The 22,118-nt window shown below is 45.3% G+C and overlaps 1 protein-coding gene across 1 annotated transcript in view; it reads right to left on the bottom strand.

Moving 5' to 3' along the window:
• Window positions 1-21,454, bottom strand: part of PIK3AP1 (phosphoinositide-3-kinase adaptor protein 1) — a gene marked incomplete at its 5' end in the record, with an annotated part of 95,041 nt that extends 73,587 nt beyond the window's left edge. Inside the window, 2 exons of the mRNA XM_060236282.1 lie at window positions 1,320-1,471; window positions 21,034-21,454. Of these exons, the coding sequence (XP_060092265.1) occupies window positions 1,320-1,471; window positions 21,034-21,454 (573 nt within the window). The remainder of the gene's footprint in view (window positions 1-1,319; window positions 1,472-21,033) is intronic.
• Between the last annotated feature and the right edge of the window lie 664 nt (window positions 21,455-22,118).

The raw sequence follows: 22,118 nt of genomic DNA, 5'->3' as shown, positions 1-22,118 counted from the left end.
CAGAGCCCCAATACCTGCGGATCAATTTTATATGGGAATCAGTCTCCATAGGGAATAATAGAGTTCCCAGCAGACATTTCCCCCCCTTCCCCTGCTTTCTGATCACCCTGAAGCAGGGGAAGGGCCTCCAAACCGGAGGATCCCCTGCCCCCACCTGGAGATTGGCAACCCTACCCACACTACACCCCCCCCCCCCGGCAATCCTTTCAGAACCTGAAATGCTGGGTTTTGAGCCCTGTCAAACTTCTGCTGCTACCTTCCCTGTAGGCTTTTCTCAGCAGCAAAGGCTGGGGCAGAGGGAATGCATGCAGAACGGGACACGGGCCCATTGATGAGGCTGTCAGGCATTGTCAACCGTGCCACCAGCTTCTAGGGTTGCCAAGTACAATTCAAGAAATATCTGGGGACTTTGGGGGTGGAGCCAGGAGACATTAGGGGTGGAGCCAAGATCAAGGCTGTGACAAGCATAATTGAACTCCAAAGGGAGTTCTGGCCCTCACATTTAAAGGGACGGCACACCTTTTCAATTCCTTCCTTCCATAGGAAATAATGAAGGATAGGAGCACCTTCTTTTGGGGCTCATAGAACTGGACCCCCTGGTCCAATCTTTTTGAAACTTGGGGGGTATTTTGGGGAGAGGCACTAGATGCTATACTGAAAATTTGGTGCCTCTACCCCAAAAAACAGCCCCCCCCCAAAGCCCCAGATACCCGCAGATCAATTCTCCATTATTTTCTATGGGAATAAATCTCCATAGGGAATAATAAGAGTTCCCAGCAGACATTTCCCTCCCCTCCCCTCCCCCCGCTTTCTGACGACCCTGAAGAGGGGGGAGGGCCTCCAAACCGGGGGATCCCCTGCCCCCGCCTGGACCCTCACTGGTCTAGTGCAGCAGGGCTCTTCTTACGTTTTGGTTCTGCATTCTTGCTGTTTAATTCTATCATGCAAAGCTTGTTGTCTACACTTGTGGCTGATACAGAATAACTCCAGCTATCACTTCAAGCTTATGCTGAAGAGGAAGAAATTGAAAGCTTTCATGCAAATACCCAGAAAGAAATTGATCACACACCTATACAAGATGTGCTGATAATCATAGCTGACTGGAACGTAAAAGTAGGACACAAGGAGAGAATGACACTGAACACCGCCCACTCCATTGGAGGGAGGAAAGGGGGAGTTCCCCCTCAAGGTTACAATGTCCAGGAGAAGCCTGGAATGCCAAGAGTAGTGGCTCCAGAACAAAGTTCCCGTCCCTTTTGCCTTTTGCCGAGGCACCATCTCACGACCACTGGGAGGGGTGGAGCTGAGGCATACTTTACCCCACAGCGTATGCGATTTGGCTGCACTGCAGTTAAGTTTCCCTTTTTGGTCCCCGATGTCTCACGCTGCTGTTTCATCAATGTGTTGCAGGAGTCACGTCGCTCTCTGACATCCTCTCCTTCTGCGTCACTCACTGAATCACAGCCAGAATCTAAGTGAAAGTAGAAACAATAAAGTTTTTTCTGTGATCTCAGCAGCTAGTGAGTTAGGGCATGGGAGGTCCTTGAAAAGGAAGTTGGACATGTCTCAGGGTTTTGGTTTTTTTTAAAAAAAGAACACTTCAGCCATTGGAAATAGGTGTTTTCTGCACAAACAAAGAAGTTCTGCTGCTCTCCTGTGTAGCTATGAATGTTACTAAGCAAGAACCAACTGCCCTGTGGAAAGGTGGCATATAAATGTTTTAAAGAAAGGTGGCATATAAATGTTTTTAAATGTTGGGTGGAAAGGTGGCATATAAATGTTTTAAAGAATTCAACAGTGTGACTCAAGTGCAGCTAAAATGCATCGAGGGGCAAAACCTGCTGAGGGAAGATCAGCATGGCTTCTGCAAAGGCAAGTCCTGCCTCACCCACCCTTTGGAGTTCTTTGAGAAAGAGAGCAAGCGTGCAGATAACAGTTACCCAGCAGACATTCCATACTTGGAGAGAGAAATGTTTCTCTCCTGTAAATCAAAGGATTGAGGACATTACACCTGTGTCAATATATGAATTCATGGCATATAGACAAAAATTGTTTGTGGATTTCTTTTTAGATATTTGGAAATCTTTTATAGAAACTTATGTATTATGAGAAAGAGGAGATACAAGGACTTGTGGCACATTTATCCACATTCAGCTTCATAAGGGAAGGTGAATTCATGGACAAGAACACATGAAGTACTCTTGAGAGGAAGAGGAGGTGGTCTCTCAGGAAATGGAGGAGCAGCACCACACACATTTATTTATTTATTTATTTATTTATTTATTTATTTATTTGATTTATATCCCGCCCTACCCCACCGAGGCGGGCGCAGGGCAGCTCACAGCATAAAAGTTCTAACAATAAAATTCAGAATTAAAATACAATAATTTACATAATTAAAACAACTAATATACATCAGTCAATGTCAGTGTGCTATCTTATAGACTTCCTTCAGAGTATTCCAATGCCGGTCAGTTATAAGCCAACTGGAAGAGGACTGTCTTACAGGCCCTGCGGAACTGTCCAATGTCCCGCAGGGCCCTGACCTCTTCCGGTAATTGGTTCCACCAGCAAGGGGCTGTGATTGAGAAGGCCCTGTCCCTAGTTGACTTCAACCAGGCCTCCTTTGGCCCGGGGATTACAAGCAGATTTCGAGAGCCAGATCACAGCACTCTCTGGGGGGCATATGGGAAAAGGAAGAGGGCATGTGAAAGAACATAACCCACAGGAGCAGGAAAATTAGGAGGCATTCTCAGCCTCTATTGCTAAGCAACCAATTCCAGAATCTCACCATAGATCAGAGATGTCGAACTCAATTTATTAATTAAATTAAATTTTAAGAATTTAATTTAATTTTTCAATGTATATCCTGCCCTATTCTGCAAGCGGGATCAAGGTGGCTTACAACAATAAAACAACATATTACCATCATATTAAGATTAAAATCCACATATCAAGATTTAAAACGACATAAAAAATCATTTGTTAGGAGGGACGGATCTGACATAAATGAGCCCAGGGCTGGGCCATGTGTGTCATAAAATGCAATGCCAGGTAGCGGAGGTAGAAACTTTATAAAGGACACAGACAAACATAATTAATTTTTTTTTACAATGTAAAATGTGCTTAAAAGATTAGCATTCTTGGAATATTTTGTTTATTTAACAGTCTCTGATAACTCTCTTGCTCTGAATTATTGTCCGTGCTGTTCAGTTATTGTTCAGGTATGTGTGTGTAAGTTGCAAACCTTACTGGCATTCACTGCAGAAATCTCATGGTCAATGCTTTGTGCCTAAGACCCAGGGGGAAACATGACATGGCCAGGCATTATGAGCTTTTGTACATAAATTGCTTCATGTGCTGGTCAGCCAATGGAGAAAATACAGGCTCTGCTTTGTAGCTCCTGTGCAATTGAGCAAGCCTGTCAAAGCAAGCTGGGATGCAGAAGGAAGGAAGCAAGAGAGAGAAGGAAGCAGATGACAATGAGGTGCTCAAGGGCCTGATAGGAGCCCTCAGGGGGCCTGATCTGGCCCTCAGGCCACATGTTTGACACCCCTGATCCAAGTACTGTGCCAGGGATTCCAACAGTGATCCTGTCCCAGAAACAACAGATCTTCCTGGTGGTGGTAAAATCCCTTATGAATTTTGGGCAGCACATGTATTGCAGAGCATCTAGGACAGGGGTGGCCAAACTGCACCTCGGGAGCCACATGTGGCTCTTTCACACATATTGTGTGGCTCTTGAAGTCCCCACCGCCCCATCGGCCGTCTTGGAGAAGACATTTCTCTTTAAATCACTTATCCAAGCCAAGCCAGCTCGTGGCTTGGAGAATGCCTTTACAGTTGCTTTCTTTGCCCCTCCTTCTCCCATCTCTTTGCCTGCCTTCCTTCCTTCCTGCTCTCAAACATCTGATGTTCATGTCTTGTGGCTCTCAAACATCTGCCGTTTATTCTGTGTGGCTCCTGCATTAAACAAGTTTGGTCACCCCTGATCTAAGATGTTGATTTATAAGAAACTTTCTGGTCTGTTCGTTGACGTGACCTAAATTATCATCACCCTGATTATTTTTAAAATATGCTGCATTGGAGTCATATGACTCCTAAAAATTGGCAAAGATGAATAACAAGATGCTAGACAGATGTTGGAAATGTAAAAAGCATGAAGGTTCTTTCTACCATATGTGGTGGATTTGTGAAAGAGCTAAAATGTTTTGGCAGATGATTCAGCAAGAGATTTCTAAGATCTTGGGATATGAATTTAACAAAGTTGCAGAGACCTTTCTGTTGGGATTACAAATGGAAAAATTTCCAAAACAAGATAGAACTTTAATCTGGTACTTGCTCTCAGCCGCTAGGACATTGTATGTGCAGTTGTGGAAGCAAGAAAAAATACCAGAGAAATGGGATTGGATTATAAAAGTTATGACATGGAGTGAAATGGACAAATTAACAAGAATATTAAGAGACTATGATTTAGAAGTTTTTAAGACGGAGTAGAAAAAGTTTAGAAGTTATATAGAAAAAGAGTGGAAAATAAAAGGACATTGGACAATTTTTGATAATGATTAAGTTTTAAAAAAGGAGAATATACATTTTTTTTAAATAGTTAAGGGTACCTTTAAATATTTGCATTTTAAGTAAATAACACCGGCGGGGGTCAAGTAACAGGGGGAGGGGTGGGTGGAAAGTAATATATGGGGTAGATAAAAGAAGTTTTTAAAGATGTAAGATATAGATTTATTACCATATGTTACAATAAAATTGTTTTAATTGAAAAATATGCTGCATTCGATCACCCTCTATTTTCTGTAGTGTTCCTGTATCTTTAACAAATTGTTCACCATATCACAGTACATGCTAAAATCCTTCACTAACCTTTGTCAGCTGGTTTGATGACTAATTCCTTATCAGTCATCAGCCCTTTTAATGCAGTATATTCCTCATAAGTAATGTTGTACCTTTGCTTCATGTTTGTGCTCTCCATTGCTTGGATGTCCCTGTAAACTAACTTCTCATACGGCAGTCATAATGGTTCTGATACACTGGGATTGTATGTGGATCAGGGCTTAAATTTATTGTGTGCCCCCCAAACATAAATCTCAGTTTTACATTTTTCACAAACTTAACGAGGTCAGTGTGCATTTTAAATGAATCCTAAGTGTTCGCAGGCACAAATCCCAATCCCTTGTTCGATCGAGACATGTATTTCAGATTCAACTATTTGCCTGGGAGACGGATTCATGACCAAGGACAATTCTTAGTTTTCTTGGGCTAACCTTATTGATTTGTAGCCCAGGGCCTTTTCTTTGCTCCTCTGGGTAAAAAAGGTCTGCCCGCCTTCTTGCCCACAGATGTACCCTCATCTCCAGACTGCTCTATAGATTCATCGCCTGTGTTCCCAAAGGCCAGCCCAAGAAACCTGTTTCTTCCCAAAATAGTTACTGCTGCTGAGATTAGAGCACCATCTATAAACCCATGCAGCATTCTCATAGTCACAGATGTTCCTCTGAAATGTTTTCACTTTGAGTTCCCTTACTTTCACTTCAAACTCTCCTCCACACATACATTCCCAGTGACCCCTGCTCCATGCCCAGAAGATGGCAAAACCTTCAGGATCCCTGGCCAAACTGGCCCGGGGAAAAATTGCTGCCTGACCCCAAAGTGGCAATCATAGTTTCCCTGGGCGTGTAAGAAAGGGCTACAAGAATTAAGCACTGATGCAAACCTTCCTGCCCTCCTCATGGTGTGCCCAAGTTCACAGAATCAGCATTGCTGTCAAATGGCCATCTGGCCTCTGTTTAAAAACCTCCAAGAAAGGAAGACTCACCACCGATACTCCCTCTAAGCTGTGGAGTCTTGTGAGCAAAAATTCTACTTTGTGAGCTACTGGCATTAAAGTTCTGAGCGAGTTATTTGGCTACTGCATAGATTAGTTTGCTCCAGGACCATCCTTCCTCAACTAAGACAAAAATGTGTAAGCTGAAGACTAAAAAGCGGTGAGCTAACTTGCACTAACTCAGCTTTGAGAGAACATTGCACCTCCCAAGGAAGCCTCTTGCACTGAGGAACCACTCTGTCAGGAAGTTCTTCCTAATGTTTAGCTGGAAACTCTTTTGATTTAATTTCAACCCATTGGTTCTGGTCCTGCCTTCTGGGGCAACAGAAAACAACTCTGCACCACCCTCTGTATGACAGCCCTTCAAGTGTTTGAAGACAGGGATCATATCACCTCTTATTCGTCTCCCCTTCAGGCTAAACATACGCAGCTCCTTCAACCTTTCCATGCTCCAGAAGCCCCACACCTTGCATTGCGCCACCAAGGAGATCCAATGGATGAAGCCCAGATGGGCAGCCAGTAGCACACTCAGCACCACATCTTTCCAAGGGGAGTGGGTGCTGGGCTGTTGAGGTCCTTGAGAACTTCTCAGCGAGGTGGGGGACGAGGACTCCTGGAGGAGCTGGTGGTAGTGGAGGCAGCAGCAGTGTGGGGTTGCTCTGGCAGTGGTGATGTTGCTCCTCCTCTCCCTCCTCCTCCTAGCATCTTGCCAGGCCAGCCCCCACACTGACTCCCCGCCAGGGAAGTCAATTTAGAACTGTGGCCTCTTAGAAGTATTTCCACTTAAAAGATACGGAAATCTAGGAATATCATGGCTCTACTCAAATGGTTTTGGACATGTAGCGTATTGCGATAGCATAAGGTGGCAACCATTTCATTATAACACAATGCGGCAACCATTTCGTTATAACGCAATACAGCAACCATTTCGTTATGACGCAATAGCGTTAGTCCGCGTAGCCGGACAGCGGAGGTGACTGGGGACACCCAGGCGACTCCGCGGGAAGCGCTGAGCCCGCCAATCACCAGCAGCGGCGGGAAGTTCAACAGGCCAGGATTGGGCTGGCCTGTCGGGGAAGAAGTTCCGGGAATGTATATAAGCGGGACCCGGCCCGCATGCTCGCTCTCTTGTAACGTGTCTCCATTAAAGCATGTTGCCCTACCAACGTCTCCTGTCTCAGTACGTTACAGGACAGATCTTTCAAATATCTTCCACTAAGCAGCAGTTGTGCAAGTCATGTGGTAACAAATTGCCTTTAGATGCTGCCAGGTCCAACCCTGATGAAGTCATCCCTCAAAGGCCAAAATCCTTCCCTTGCCTTTTACTGACAGAAAAAAAGCTTGAAGGTTGGCAATACTGTTGTAGTTGCCATGCAACCCCCAGAATAGCCACCGCAGAGGGCATCCTTTCCTTAAAGTACAGGTGCTGCTTCTGTTATTTAGCAGGGTTTTAACTTGCCAATGTATTTTAGATTTCTGATTTTTCTGCAAACCTGGGGCTTTTCTCAGGCTTGTAGAAAGATCTGCCTTGCCTTTCCACGGCCCCAGTCTCTAAATGTATCCACAGATTTGGCCACATTAAGAATTAGATATGTTGATGATAGTGCTGTAAATTTAATAACCATGCCAAATGATTCTGATTTAGTTTCATTTCTCTTATCTCCCTGATCTTTGCTAATAGTAGGGGTAACACTTTTACTTTTGAAATCCATAAGATATTTAATGAAGATTACTGGTGAAGTGCACCCTTGGTTTGCAGAAGGTCCCAGGTTTAATCCCCAGCATCTCAAGTTAAAAGGAGTTCCAGTAATATCCTGCCTGACTCAGGATAAGACATTACATCATATGCTCAAACAGGATGTCATGTTGTTTATACGGGATGGCAACATTATCATCATACTGCATCATTTTGAGTTTCATATAGCACAATACTTTTAGAAACGTTCTTGTCTTCCCTTTCGACTCTTGAAGATAGATGGTTGTGTAGGTACAGTGTAAGAACACAGCGGGAAGTAGTGCTGGAGATCCCCCAGAATTATAACCAATCTCCAGGCTGTAGGAATCAGTTTCCTTGCAGGAAATGGCAGATTTGGAGAGAGGACTCTCCCTGCCGATCTCGTGTCCCAAATTCCATCTCCTCAGGCACAGCCCCCCAATCTCCAGGGACTCCCCAAGCTGGAGTTGGTATGTGTAGCAGCAAGAGGGCAGCTCTATTGCAAGGTATTCTTCAGGCACTGTGGTTCTCTCACCTGTCATCACTGCTTTGAGACGCAACAGTGGGGAATTTTCAGGCACACATGAGTACAAGGCAGCAAGCTGCCCGAGGGTCCCACATGGCCCAGAGGTCCCAGCCCAGTGATTCATCTTGCCACCCCCAAACAGGGCTGCCAGCCTCTGGGCTTGGATTTATAACAGACCTCCAGATGACAGGGATGGATGACCTTGGGGAAAATGGCAACTTAGCAGCAGTGGGCTCCCTCCATAAACTCCGCCAGCCCCTCCCCAGGCTCTGCCTCCAAATCTTCCCACATTCCCCAGCCCCAAGGTGGCAACCCTCTGAGCAAAGGCCCCTTTCTTTCCTGAGCTCCTTTGTCCAAGCAGCCCAAATCGGCTGGGCTCTGGACAGCAGACCTCCCCTCTCTGGCCCCACCAGGAAAGCAGGCCTCCCCCCTCTGGCCCCATCAAAGAAAGCAGGCCTCCCCCCTCTGGCCCCACCAGGAAAGCAGGCCTCCACCCTCTGGCCCCACCAGGAAAGCAGGCCTCCCCCCTCTGGCCCCACCAGGAAAGCAGGCCTCCCCCCTCTGGCCCCACCAGGAAAGCAGGCCTCCACCCTCTGGCCCCACCAGGAAAGCAGGCCTCCCCCCTCTGGCCCACCAGGAAAGCAGGCCTCCACCCTCTGGCCCCATCCAGGAAAGCTTTCCTCCAAGTAATCACTTTAAACAAATCTTCCAAAATCTGCATTCTCCTCTACAGGCCTTTACCTAGGCAGCTCTATCCACCTTACAGAATTTGCCATCACACCTCTTAACACACATCCTTCTTTTTTGTCTAACACCTAAGAGAACACAGAACTTGTTTTTGTCAGGATTTCCTGAAAACCATCAAATTTGTGTCATTAGTCCATCCACATTAATATACCTTCAGGATACATTTTTGGGCATTGGATTTATATCCCACCCTATACGCTGAATCTCAGAGTCTCAGAGCGGCTCACAATCTCCTTTACCTCCTCCCCCACAACAGACACCCTGTGAGGTGGGTGGGGCTGAGAGGGCTCTCCCAGCAGCTGCCCTTTCAAGGACAACCTCTGCCAGAGCTATGGCTGACCCAAGGCCATTCCAGCAGCTGCAAGTGGAGGAGTGGGGAATCCAACCCGGTTCTCCCAGATAAGAGTCCGCACACTTAACCACTACACCAAACTGGCTCTCCCACCTCTGGCCCCACCCAGATTAAATACATCCAATTTTTGCCATGTCCTGTGTTCTTCTGACCACTTGCAAAGCAGCACCCCTGATCCATGTCAGGCCTTCCCGTGTATAGCACTGGTCGTTCTGTGTGCACACCTCCTTATTGTCTTCAGGCTGAACCATTCTCCAAAATCTGGTATAGTATTACTCCATCTCTCTTTCCCCTATCACATCCACTCCTCTCTGTGTTTCTGTATCTTGTGTGTAAGCCACGCCATTGATATGTGTGTACGTTTGGATTTTATTATTTTCTTTTATAAATAAAACCCATTTTATTTTAGTACTTGACTGGGTTATTGGCTCTAATAAGAGGGTGTGTTTGGGACTATCCCTGTCAACATAGAGAAAAGATCGTGCTTTGTCCCACCTCTTGCTACACTCTGCCTTTTGAAGCTAATTTCCCCAATGAAAGAGCAAAGGCAATAATTAATAATTCTGTCAGGGGTAACACCTGAGCTTTCTCAAAAGCTTTCCTTAGGGTCTTGGACAATATCCACAATAGCATCTTCCCACCCAACTGTTTCCAGGCACAGCCCAGCAACCCAAAATGAGGCAGCGATTAACCATGGTGACCTTGTGTCAAATGCAATGTCTGGCTTAGCCTTCCTCTGTGTGAACTGAAGCCTCGGTCAGCAGATGCAGAGGGAGCACACAAGGGAAGGAGGACATAGTCAAGGAAACAAGCAGAACAAACATAACTCCAAAATCTGCAAAGGAACTACAGCAAGTAGCCAGAGTGCCATCCTAGGATCTGAGAGATCCAGGCTCATAGCCCCCCTCAGTCATGAAGCTCACCAGGAGATCTGTGGCTCAACCACACTCTTTCCCCCTCGCCTACTTCAAAGGACTGTTGTGAGGACAAAAAGAGGGGAGAACACCCCAGGTCTATGACCCGTGGTTCCTTGGAGGAACGCAGGATGAGAACTGACCCATTCAGCCACTGTGCACATCAAGAAGTCGGAATACCAGCTCCACATCATAGCTATATGAAGCAAAGAGTCAATGCTCCCAAGAAGCACATAACATAAGAGAAGCCATATTGGCTCAGGCCAGTGGCCCATCCAGTCCAACACTCTGTGTCACACAATGGCCAAAAAACCCAGGTGTCATCAGGAGGTCGACCAGTGGGGCCAGGACACTAGAAGCCCCCCCACTGTTGCCCCCCCCTAAGCACCAAGAATACAAAACATCACTGCCCCAGACAGAAAGTTCCAACAATTTGCTGTGGTTAATAGCCACTGATGGACCTCTGCTCCATATGCTTATGCAATCCCCTCTTCAAGCTGTCTCTGCTTGTAGCCACCACCACCTCCTGTGGAAGTGAATTCCATATGTTAATCACCCCTTGGGTGAAGTATTTCCTTTTAACAGCTCTAACCCGACTGCTCCACAATTTTATTGACTTCTTGTATTGTGAGAAAGGGAGAAAAATATTTCTTTCTCTGCCTTCTCTATCCCATGCATAATCTTGTAAACTTCTATCATGTCACCCCTCAGTTGACATTTCTCCAAGCTAAAGAGTGTCATGAGTCACTCCATCTTTGTTCCTCTTGCCATATATATTCACAATACCTATTCTTACTAGTTTATTGCTGATGCTTGTGCTTGCTATGCTAGCTGCCTGCTTTGAAGCATCCCCGTTGCTTATCTAGAGAGAGGGTGGCATGTCTGGGAACTTATGTGTTACTATGCAACCAAGGTCAACGGAGCTGGTGGGGATGTAGCCGAATGGGGTAGCCGAATGGGGAAGATAACGAGCACCTGGGGTGATGACAGAATAGGAGGGAACCCGCACAAAATCCCCGCTGCCGCTTGGCGCGCTTGGCATGAATTGTAACAGTCAGCCCAAAGGTTTATAAGTGCAAGGAACTAGCGGGAGAACCAGTTCCGACAACGCCTGTAACTGCCTAAGATGCTGGAATAAAGATCTTGAACTTGACTTGACTTTTCCTTGCTTCTGGGTCTGACATTTTGTCGGAACTCACTTACCCTTGAGCGGCCTGAACCCAGACTAACGATGGCTGGTGAACAGGACCAAGCTATGGGGACAACCATTACCACCACAACCGAGGAGGAGGAACTAAAGCCCGAAGGGCCAAGGGTGACTCCTGCTACAGTGACAGTTTGGAGGAAAGAGTGGGGCTCCATGGATTTCTGGTACAGTATTATCAGAGATCGGAGAGAGGACCCCCACCAGCATAACCACTCTTGGGACTACAGCAATCCTATCACCCCTGGGGATTCCAGGGCGAAGAGAGTGGCGGTGACTATCCCCGTGCGGGCAGCACGGGGAATGGTACGACCGAGTGGGTCTGAGAGGCCCTCGCCCGTGAAAGCAGCCCGCTGCGTGAAGAGATGCAAGCCATGCATGCTTTCCTAATCCAGAAGATGCGCCACCTCGCTCATCAAGTGCAAACGGTGGCAGACCGGGTCACGGCCATACCCCCCCAACAAGTTCCCATGGGGGTGAATTGCCAGCACCCCCTGTGAGAGGCAAACCCCTAGTGGGGGTGAGCCGCCAGCCAGGGGCGAGCTGAGGCCCCAACCTCAACCCAGACCGGAGGAACTGGTCCCGGTACCAGGAGGGCCGCAGGTCAGCAAAGCGAGATTCAATGGGGACCCCGCAGAACTTGCCTACTTTATTGTATTGGTGAGGGGTCACCTAAGTGTGTGGGCTCTTAACTTCCCAACAAAGCAGTCTTGGGTAGTATATATCGGGAGCTGCCTTCAAGGGGCAGCCACCCAGTGGTATGTTACCCTGTTCGAGAGTCAGTTCCCGGTCCTCAACTCGGCCATAGACCTGCTGAGAGCCTACGCTGCCGGGGGATGGTACGCATGCGCTGAGGAAGCCGGCTGTTTGCTCGCCCTCCCCTTCGGATTGGAATTTTAAATAGCTCAAAATAGCCTTTTGGCAAGACTAATTGAAGAAGGAGCTTACTTACAAAGGTCTGAAGAACGTAAGAATTCCTTTCTGGGGTCCCAGAGGGTAAGATAACAACTCTTACTATCAAATTAAGGAGGCAACGCCCAGGCTAATTACTCAGCGTGTTGCGTGTAGCTCCAGAAGAATTAATAAGAAATTACGGCTAAATCAATTAAAGAGTTATCAGAACAAATGTCTGCTTTCCAGGCTTTAATAATGTTGTCCCAGGACCAGATAAGATCTGAAATTAAGTCAGTGAGAGAGGCAGTTTCAGAATTGGCAGCCGAACTCAAAGACACACGGAGCATTGCTGTTGCGGCTAACGAGCTTGCCTTATCTAACAAACAGAAAATAGTCCAGCTGAATACGCAGCTTACAGAACTCTCTGACCGTAATAGAAGAGTGAATTTGATTCTGGGTGGAATTTCAGAGGAAATAAATAATAAACTGCTGGAAGGAACTCTTATAGACTGGATGGGTGAGCAAGGAGTTACTCTGCAATCTCAGGACATTGAGAGGGCTCATAGACTGCAAAGGAGACAAGATGGTGGTGCCCCAAGGGAAGTCATAATTAAATTTTCAAGGGAAAAGACTCAGCAGACAGTTTTCAAGACTTTGAAAAAAAGAAAGACCTTTCTTTTAGAGGAAGGAAAGTTTGGGTGAGGGAAGACTTCTGGCAGGAAACCATCAGAAAGAGAAGGCTAATGAGACCCTTTGGGCAAAAATTATATGACAATAAGATTAAATTCTCTTGGGGATACCCTTCCTCAATAATTATTTTTAAAGACGAAAAAAGGTTGGTTGCCCACAACCCTAAGGAAGAAAGAGATCTCCTTACTCACCTGGGCATCGCCACAGACGACCTGAGAGACCCGAGAGAGGAAGAAGAAGAAGAAACAGTGGATCTCGAAGTGGACCCGGGAGAAGGAAGCTCAAGTAGACAAGAGAAAAGGCCAAGAACGGACTACTAAAGGGAAATATAAAACAATTTGAGCTAACTTTAGGTAGAAGCTAGAAGGGGAGGGTCGGGGTGCGTACTCCCTGGAAGGTGGAAGACAGGATGATTGCCTCATCCAGAAAGTTGTCTGTGCCACAGGGGAAGGGAATGGGGGGGTGGTTTAGTAAGAATTAAAGTAAAATACCCTCAGCCAGTAGGGCCCAAGTTTGTTACAAATAAAGAGAATGGATAGATCTTTAAGAGTGCTTTCACTGAATGTGAATGGCCTAACATCAAATCTTAAGAGATTCAGAGTAATTAACATGGCTAAAGAACAAAGAATTGATCTGTTGTGCCTACAGGAAACTCACAAAAAATAAATGATAGAAAACCATTGATAAAAGATTTGAGGTGGCAGGTTTTAGCAGAAGCAAGGGGGTCTTCCAAAGCCAGAGGGGTAGCTACATTGATTCGTAAGGATACTAAGGTGGAGGACACTGAAAAATTAGTAGATAAGGAAGGTAGATACCTGTTAGTTAAGTTTAAGCTGGAAGCCATAAAAATCACTATAGTAAATGTTTATGCACCAAATAAAAGACAAAGGAAATTCTTAAACTTGGTTTTTAAGAAGATACAACAGTTTTCAGAGGGCGAACTAATTGTAGTGGGTTATTTAAATACGGACATAACCAAGAACAATAGTATTAAGCTAAGAGATTGGGGCTTGAAGGACGCTCATGAGTTTACCGACACGAGACCCAGCCCGACACACATTTCTAGTAGACATAAAACAACATCCCGCTTAGATTATATAATTTTGAAAAAAAATAATAATATGGCGGTTAAAGAGATCAAGACCCATCCAATTTTGATTTCTGACCATGCCCCTTTAAGTATAGAATTAGAATTAAATCTTCCCTCGACAAACAGACCTTGGAGGTATAACAACCTGGTAATGGCAAAAGAAGAGGATAGGGAATACTTAATGACACAGTTAAAATTATATTTTAAGGAAAATAGAGGCACTGTGTCAACTAATATATTATGGGACGCTGCTAAAGTGGTAATAAGGGGCCATTTGGTTAGGAAAGAAAAAAACATAAAAAGGGAATGGTATAAAAAAAGGCAAACAAAACTTAATGAATTGGAGGAGTTACAAAAAGAAATAATGGGAAAGTGTAATCCTATCTTACAGATTAGAATTAGATTCAAAAACAGTTGGAAGCCCTAGATATGGCAACAATGTGGAAAAAGGAAATAATGGTTAGGAACGATTTCCAAAGGAATAGTATTAATACAGCAAAAAGGTTAGCTAATTATTTGAAAGTTAAAAAGGCAAAACAATCAATTAGAAGTATAAAAATTAATAATAATACAACTCAAAACTCTAAGGAAATCACTAAGGCATTTGAGGACTTCTATAAAAAGTTATATATGAAAAAGAATATAACGGAGGTGTGGGACGCACCTAAGCTAATCATAGAGGAGGAAGTGAAAGCATCACTGGGAGCTGAGATTACACTCCAAGAGATAAAGGAAGTAATAAAAGCGCTCAAAAAAGGTAAATCACCAGGGCTGGATGGCTTTACTTCTGACTTTTATAAAGAAATGGTAGAAATTATAGCACCCGAATTGCAGGTAGTTTTTAACGAAGTCTTGGAAGGAAAGAAAGCCCCGGACTCATGGAAGGAAACAGAAATAATTTTGATATTAAAGCCCCAGAAAGACCCGGAAGAAGTAGGTTCGTATAGGCCCATTAGTTTACTAAATCAAGATTATAAGATCTTTGCTAAAGTTTTAGCAAACAGACTTAAGAGAGTTATCCCGTCAATTATAAAAGGGGACCAATACGGTTTCATTGAGGGTAGATCTATTGCTCATCCCATTAGAAATATCTTAAATGTACTGCACCGTGGCCAAAAGAAAAAAATAGCTCGTTTAAAGTTGGATGTTTACAAAGCCTTTGATACTCTCTCACATGAATTCTTGTGGCAAATATTAAAGAAGATAGGTTTAGAGGAACGGTTCTTACACGCCATACAGGAAATATACAACGGTGGTAAGGCAAAAGTTAGAGTCAACACTGACCACTCACAAGCGTTTCCAATTCAAGGGGGGGTAAGACAAGGCTGTCCACTATCCCCGCTCATATTTATAATAGCTATAGAACAATTAGCAGAGCGAATTAGGAATGCGGGGAGAATAGAGGGGTATAAGTCAGGTAATGAAGAAATGAAAATTAATTTATTTGCGGATGATATCATAGTAATTATGTCTAACCCCAAAGACGGAGTTAAAGAGATTAAGATAATTTTAGATGATTTTGAAAAGTGTTCAGGGCTAGGAGTGAATATGGCAAACTCAGAAATTTTATACCTTAATGTTAATAGAGAGGAAAAACAGGAAATAAATAGGATTACGAATATAGGAATGGGGGCCAAGAGAAATACCTAGGGATAGTCCAGCAAAAAAATATGGACAAAATGATAAATGAGAACTATGGTAAAATATGGAAGAAAATAGAGAGAGATATGAATAAATGGAATCATAAAATACTAGGGATATCAACTAGAATAAGATCCCTTAAAATGTTCTTGATACCAAAGTTAATGTATTTATTCCAAACGTTGCCCTTAGGTTTGAAGAAAAATCAAATTGAACAATGGAATAAAGCAATTAAAGTGTGGATTTTTAATAATAAAAACTGTAGGTTTCATAAGAGAATTCTATACAACCATAAATCAGAATTAGGTTGGTGAATCCCAGATTTAAGTAAATATTATGAGGCCTTCCAACTAAGAGCGTTACTAGAACTGAGTGAGGATAAGGTACAGAAGTGGATTAATTTTGAGCATCCAGTTAACAGTGGTATTGGAAGATTTGGTATTTTTTCCACAGTGTTGACAAAAGATCTAAAATTAGCCATAGGGCCCAGAAGAGCATCATTAGAAACTTGGATGAAATGGTACCCACAGTGGCTAGGAAAGGTTTCAAGATGGACCCCCCTAGAAGCTATTGTTAAGGAGGCGCATGCTATAAAATGGTGGGGAAGGCTTAAAAACAAAGGCTATTATAGAGTGGGCGATATGTTTAGGGGTGGTAAACTAAAACCTTTACAGGAAATTACAGAAGATTTAGGTAATCAATACTGGTTAAACATAGCAGGCTTACATAAGATAGTTAAGAAGATCAGTGAAAAGGGAGAGCTTTGGTAAGACGCTCCAATGGAAGAGATATATAAAGTAATGGCCAAACAAAGGAAGGGTCTAGTGGGGTTACTATACAGAAAAATGATTTCAAATAAAGATAAAATAATACTACATTTACAAAAGATTTGGAGTCATGAAGGTCAGTTAACAGAGAGGTTGGCTGGGAAAATCTTGGAAGGACTAGAAGGGATTAAAGTAATCAAATTTAAAGAACTGGAATATAAATTTCTCACAAAACACCCGCACAAATAGCCAATATATTCCCAGGAATGAGTTCCAAGTGCTGGCATTGCAAACAATTTAAGGGTTGGTTTGCACATATGTGGTGGGAGTGTGAAGAGGTTAAGCCCTTCTGGGGGGAAATTATTGAATTTATTAGAAAAGTCTGCAATGTACCATTAACCATTGGCTTTAATATGATGTTGTTAGGCACAACAGGAAGTCCGGCACTAAGTAGACCCACTCAAAACCTTGTCAAGGCAATGATACTAGCGGGGAAGGCGGTCATCGCTTTGGGGTGGAAAGATAAAAGTAAATGGTCAATAGAAATCTGGGACAACTATTTGTTTGATTACATGCAGTCTGACATCGTGGCAACAATCAAGAAGGATTCCACGTGGGAAGATAAAGCCAAGGAAATCGAGACCAGATGGAACCCTTATTTAGAATCTCAGGAGAAACAAGGAAGGACATTCAGTGGACGATCAAGACTTTGTGCCCTTGGCTGAGGGGGAAAGACTAAGAGAAGATGGGGAGGGTTGGGGGGGGAAGGGTTATTTGTAATTCCAACATTCATGTGTTGTAATGGTCAATTTTACAAGAGTCAATAAAACATAAAAATATTTATTAAAAAAAAAAGAGAGCGAGCCTACGCTGCCATTTCGAGAAGCCCCTGCAAAAAACCAATACCATTTTGGCCGTACAAGACTTGAAGCAGGGCACCAGGTCGGTCCGGGACTATCTCAATGAATTCCGGGCACTAAATTCCAAGGTCCACCAGTGGGACGATGGTGCCAGGATCGAGCAGTTTAAGAGGGGCCTGAACTCCAATATCTACAGAGAGGCCCTAAAGGCGGGCGAGCCGAGGGACCTGGTCGGCTGGATCCAACTGGCCTGTGGGATAGAGGACCGCAATAATATGACTGCCCTCCACAAGAAGCAACAGAGTGGGGCCCCCAAAGAGGGACGGGAGAGACCTCCCAAGCTGAGTGCGCCTAAGAAGGTCCCCGAACCGCTATCCCGGGAAGAGCGAGAACAGAGAGCCAAGGCCAAGTTGTGCTTCAAATGTGGAGGGGAGAACCACATCGCCAGTGAGTGTCTGAGCAAGCCGCGGGAACCACGAACCGATCAAGGAAGAGGCAAAAAAGAAAGCCACGGGATCGGGAACCCCGATTGCCAAGACCAAGTCCGCGGTGCTGCAGTTCCGGGAACCAACCTTGGAAGAATTCGAGGGGGAGGATGGAGAGGCCCAGCCGGCGGGAAACGACAAAGATCTGTTGTGAGGAGCGCGCAAAGTAGGTTTGAGCCACAGCCGTGCCACTACGGGTGAGATTATCCGGGACTTTGTATTACGTACCCATAACCCTAGTAAACCCAGTCACCAAACAGTTTACTTGTATTAGGGCTTAACTTAGGGTGTTCGAAGGACTTACTGTTGCCTAGTTTAGTAGAAGCGCCGGGACTAAGGACTATGCCCCTTAAAGAATCTTACATATTTGAGCAGATGGACAGGAGCCCGATGAAGGGGGAACCGTGCAGCACAAGCACGAAGATGTGCATCCTAGAGGTGGGAGAGCACTGGGAGGCCCGCACCTTCATTATAGCCCCGGCTACCAAGTTCCAAGCCATCCTCAGTCTAGAATGGTTGGCCGATCACGATCTGCTCATCCAGTGGAGCAGCAGTGCAATATATTTCCTAGATCCGGTGTGCAAAAGTCACCGATGGGACAAGAAGTGGGGCCCACATCCCCCTCCCCAACTCGAGAAGTTATGTGTTACCCAAGTCGAGATGCCCTCCCTGCCCCCTGAATACCAAGACCTCCACAAGGTGTTTAATGCGTAGGAGGCTGACGAGCTACCCCCTCACCGAGACATGGACTGCGCCATTGAGCTGGTAAAGGGGGAACCCCGGCCCAAAGCCAAACTATACTCCATGAGTCGCGGGGAGCAGGAGAAGCTACAAAAGTTCCTGGAACTGAATCTACACCGGGGCTTCATACGACCTGCCAAATCGCCTCATGCCGCCCCAGTATTGTTCAGAAAGAAAAAGGACAGCAGTTTAACACTATGTACGGACTTTTGCGGTTTGAACGTGATTTCTGAGTAACGCATACCCTCTCCCGCTCATTCATCATCTTCTTGGGGAGGTCTCGCAGGGGAAAATCTTTACCAAACTTGACTTCCAAGACGCGTACTTCCGGGTGCGCATCAAGGAGGGGGACGAATGGAAGTCTGCGTTTAACACCCCACTCAGACAATTTGAATATAGTCATGCCATTTGGTCTCAAGGGAGCCCCAGGGGTGTTCATGAAATTGATCAATGAGGTATTGCACAAGTACCTCTATAAGGGCGTGCTTTGTTACCTGGATGACATGTTAATATACTCCCAAGACCTCCCCTCACATGTGCAATTGGTGAGGGAGGTAGTCCAGACGTTATATGAACACAAACTGTTTGCCAAGCTGTCCAAGTGCGAGTTTCACAAAATGGAGCTTGATTTCTTGGGATATCGCATCTCTACGGGGGGGGGGGGGGGGGATGGATCTGAACAAGGTACAAGCCATGATCTATTGGGAACCTCCCCACACCCGCAAACAGCTCCAAAGTTTCCTGGGGCTCGCAAATTTCTACAGGGGGTTCATCAATAACTTTGCCAAGGTGACCCTCCCCCTCACAGAACTGTCAAAGACGAAGGGGAAGGGGCTGCAAGCCTTAAAAGGCAGCTCCGGCCTCAAATGGATGGGAATGTCAAAAGGCCTTTGATGTTACAGGTGCGCTTTACATCCGAGCCCTGTTTAGTGCACCCCAATGAAAACAAGAGGTTCATGGTTCAGTGTGATGCCAGTGATGTTGCCCGCGCAGCCGTATTGCTCTAAGAAGGGCCAGATGGCCAATTACACCCCTGCGCATACCTGTCCCAGAAATTTAGCCCAGCCGAATACAATTGGTCTGCGTGGGATAAAGACGCCTCCGCCATTAAACTCACCCTAGAGAAATGGAGACGCTACCTAGAGGGGGCGCGGGAACCTTTTGAGCTATGAACTGACCACAAGAACCTGGCCTTCCTCATCGCCACCTGCAACCTAAACAATAAGCAAGTGAGGTGAGCGGAGTTGTTTCCACAGTTCAATTTCAAACTGGGCCACATCCCAGTTTGGCTGAACTTCCTGGCTGACACGCTGTCACGCCTCCCTCAACACGACAGCAAAAGGGAGGAGGTGGTAGACTCATTGTTCATGCCCTCCCAACCAAGTGCCTTAGTCACTACGCATGCACAAAGCCGGAAGGAAGCAGAGCCAGGGTAGGGGTTTTTAATGGAACTGAAGCAAGCCACCCTGGAAACCCACCCAGGGACGAGCTACAACTAGAAAAATCTGAGGATGGCTGTGCATTTAGTTCAACAACGATTTTTGTGGCCTGGACTTAGAAAAGATGTGGGAGAATACACAACCGGGTGCTTCATGGCAAAAAAGAGAGGGAGCCTTTTCCCCAGTCACCTGCAACCCCTACCCCCTGCCTCGCGCCCCTGGGAATGTATATTCATGGACTTTATAACGGACCTTCCCCCATCTATGGGGAAGACAGTGATATGGGTGGTGGTGGATACCTTTTCCAAACAGGCCCACTTTATACCCTGCAAGCAACTGCCCACGGTGAAACAGTTAGCTCAAATGTTTATCTAGCACATCTTCCGGCTACACGCTTTCCCTAACAAGGTGATTTTCGACCACGACCCACAATTTGTTGCTAAGTTCTGGTCTCACCTGTGTGAGTTGGCGGGGATCAAACAGGGGATTAGTTTGGCTTACCATCCTCAAACAGACGGACAGACGGAACGCAGGAGGAACTGGCAGGAGAGCCAGTTCTGACAACGTCTGTAACTGCCTAAGATGCTGGAATAAAGATCTTTTACTTTACTTGTCTTTTCCTTGCTTCTGGGTCTGACAAAGAGCCCCAAGAGTTTTAACCTTTCTTCATAGGGAAAGTGTTCCAACCCTTTAATCATTCTAGTTTTTTTTCTGGACTTTTTCCAATGCTATAATATCTTTTATGAGGTGTGGTGACCAGATTTGTATACAGAACTTGAAATGAAGCTGCACCATTAATTTATACGAGGGCATTATGATACTGGCTGATTTGTTTTCAATTCCCTTCCTAATAATTCCCAGCATACTGTCTTAGCATTTTTAGTGAGTTGACCACGACCCCAAGATCTCTCTCTTGGTCAATCTCCTCCAGTTCACATCCCATCAACTTGTATTTATACTTAGGATTTTTGGCCCCAATGTGCATTACCTTGCACTTGGCCATGTTGAACCTTGTTGGCAAATGCACTTGGTAAATGCAGCCCTTTCACACAGGCACTGAGCTCCTTGACTGAACAGCTGGAACAGTCCCCCATTTTCACCCCACAGACCGTTAAAAGTTGCTGCCAGCTTACCTCCTTCTGAAATTGCCTTCATGACAGTTGTGACGTAGGTTTCCGGGTCATCATCATATGTCAAGCATTTCCACTGGAACCAGTCTTTGAAGAAGGCTTGGTAATCCTCCCATTCGGCCACACCACAGAACAGTTTCACAACTTTATTTGGTGGTTGGAGAACCTCCTGTAGGGTCCAGAGGACTGCTGGGGTCTGGAAGTTCTGTACCAGCTCACAGGAGAGCAAAACAATGACACACCGGCTGCTCTTGAAGACATCCACCATCTCAGGGGGAATTGGAGTCCCACTCTCCACAAGATAGCTCTGGAGGTCTTGGCACGAGTGGAAGAGGCTCTGGAGATACTGACACCATTCGCTGGCATCTTTACCGTACAGAATCAGCACATCACGTGAGCTGGGGTGCTCTTCTTCACAGAAGCAAAACAAGGCAGACAGGTTTTAGAAACAATTTTGAACAGCACCATTCACATTGCCGAATTTTACAACAGTGCCTAGGACTACCAACTGCCACTCATTCATACAACCAAGCACTGTAGACCAGGTAAATGTCATACCTCTTGGCAGCACCCACCTTGGATTGTTTCAGATAGTTCATCATTTCTGAACTGCTTACCTTCTGTTGCCACTGTGATGCCACTCACTTTCCTCTGGGTTGCTTAAACACAAATGACCTCAATATTTTAATTGACGTTGCAATTAAAAACTGCTGCTTCTCCATTGCAGGGCAGGCTTGCAGAATCCACTGTATATTTTAGCAGTCAACCCAGAATAGATTTGTTTTATTTCAACGTAGTAATCATCTGTCCTCCCACTGTCCCAGATGTAGGCTAATTCAAGCCCTTCATAGCCATGAACCCTCATATTTATCTATTTGTCATATTTATCTTTTTGATATATTTATCTGTTTATCTCATAATAGGTTTATATCCCGCCATACCCTAGATGAGCTCAGGGCAGTTTACAATGAGTGGATATAAACAACACTACCATATGATCAAAACAGTTAAAACAATCAGCAATCAAACAGTAAACCACAGAAGTGACTCAGTTGTGGTGGAGGAAGGAGCTGGGACAACTGCTGGTG

The sequence above is a fragment of the Heteronotia binoei genome, chromosome 4 (assembly GCF_032191835.1).
Source record: "Heteronotia binoei isolate CCM8104 ecotype False Entrance Well chromosome 4, APGP_CSIRO_Hbin_v1, whole genome shotgun sequence".
NCBI lineage: Eukaryota > Metazoa > Chordata > Lepidosauria > Squamata > Gekkonidae > Heteronotia > Heteronotia binoei.
Note: the sequence above shows the minus strand (reverse complement) of the source record. Positions and strands in the feature narration are given on the sequence as shown.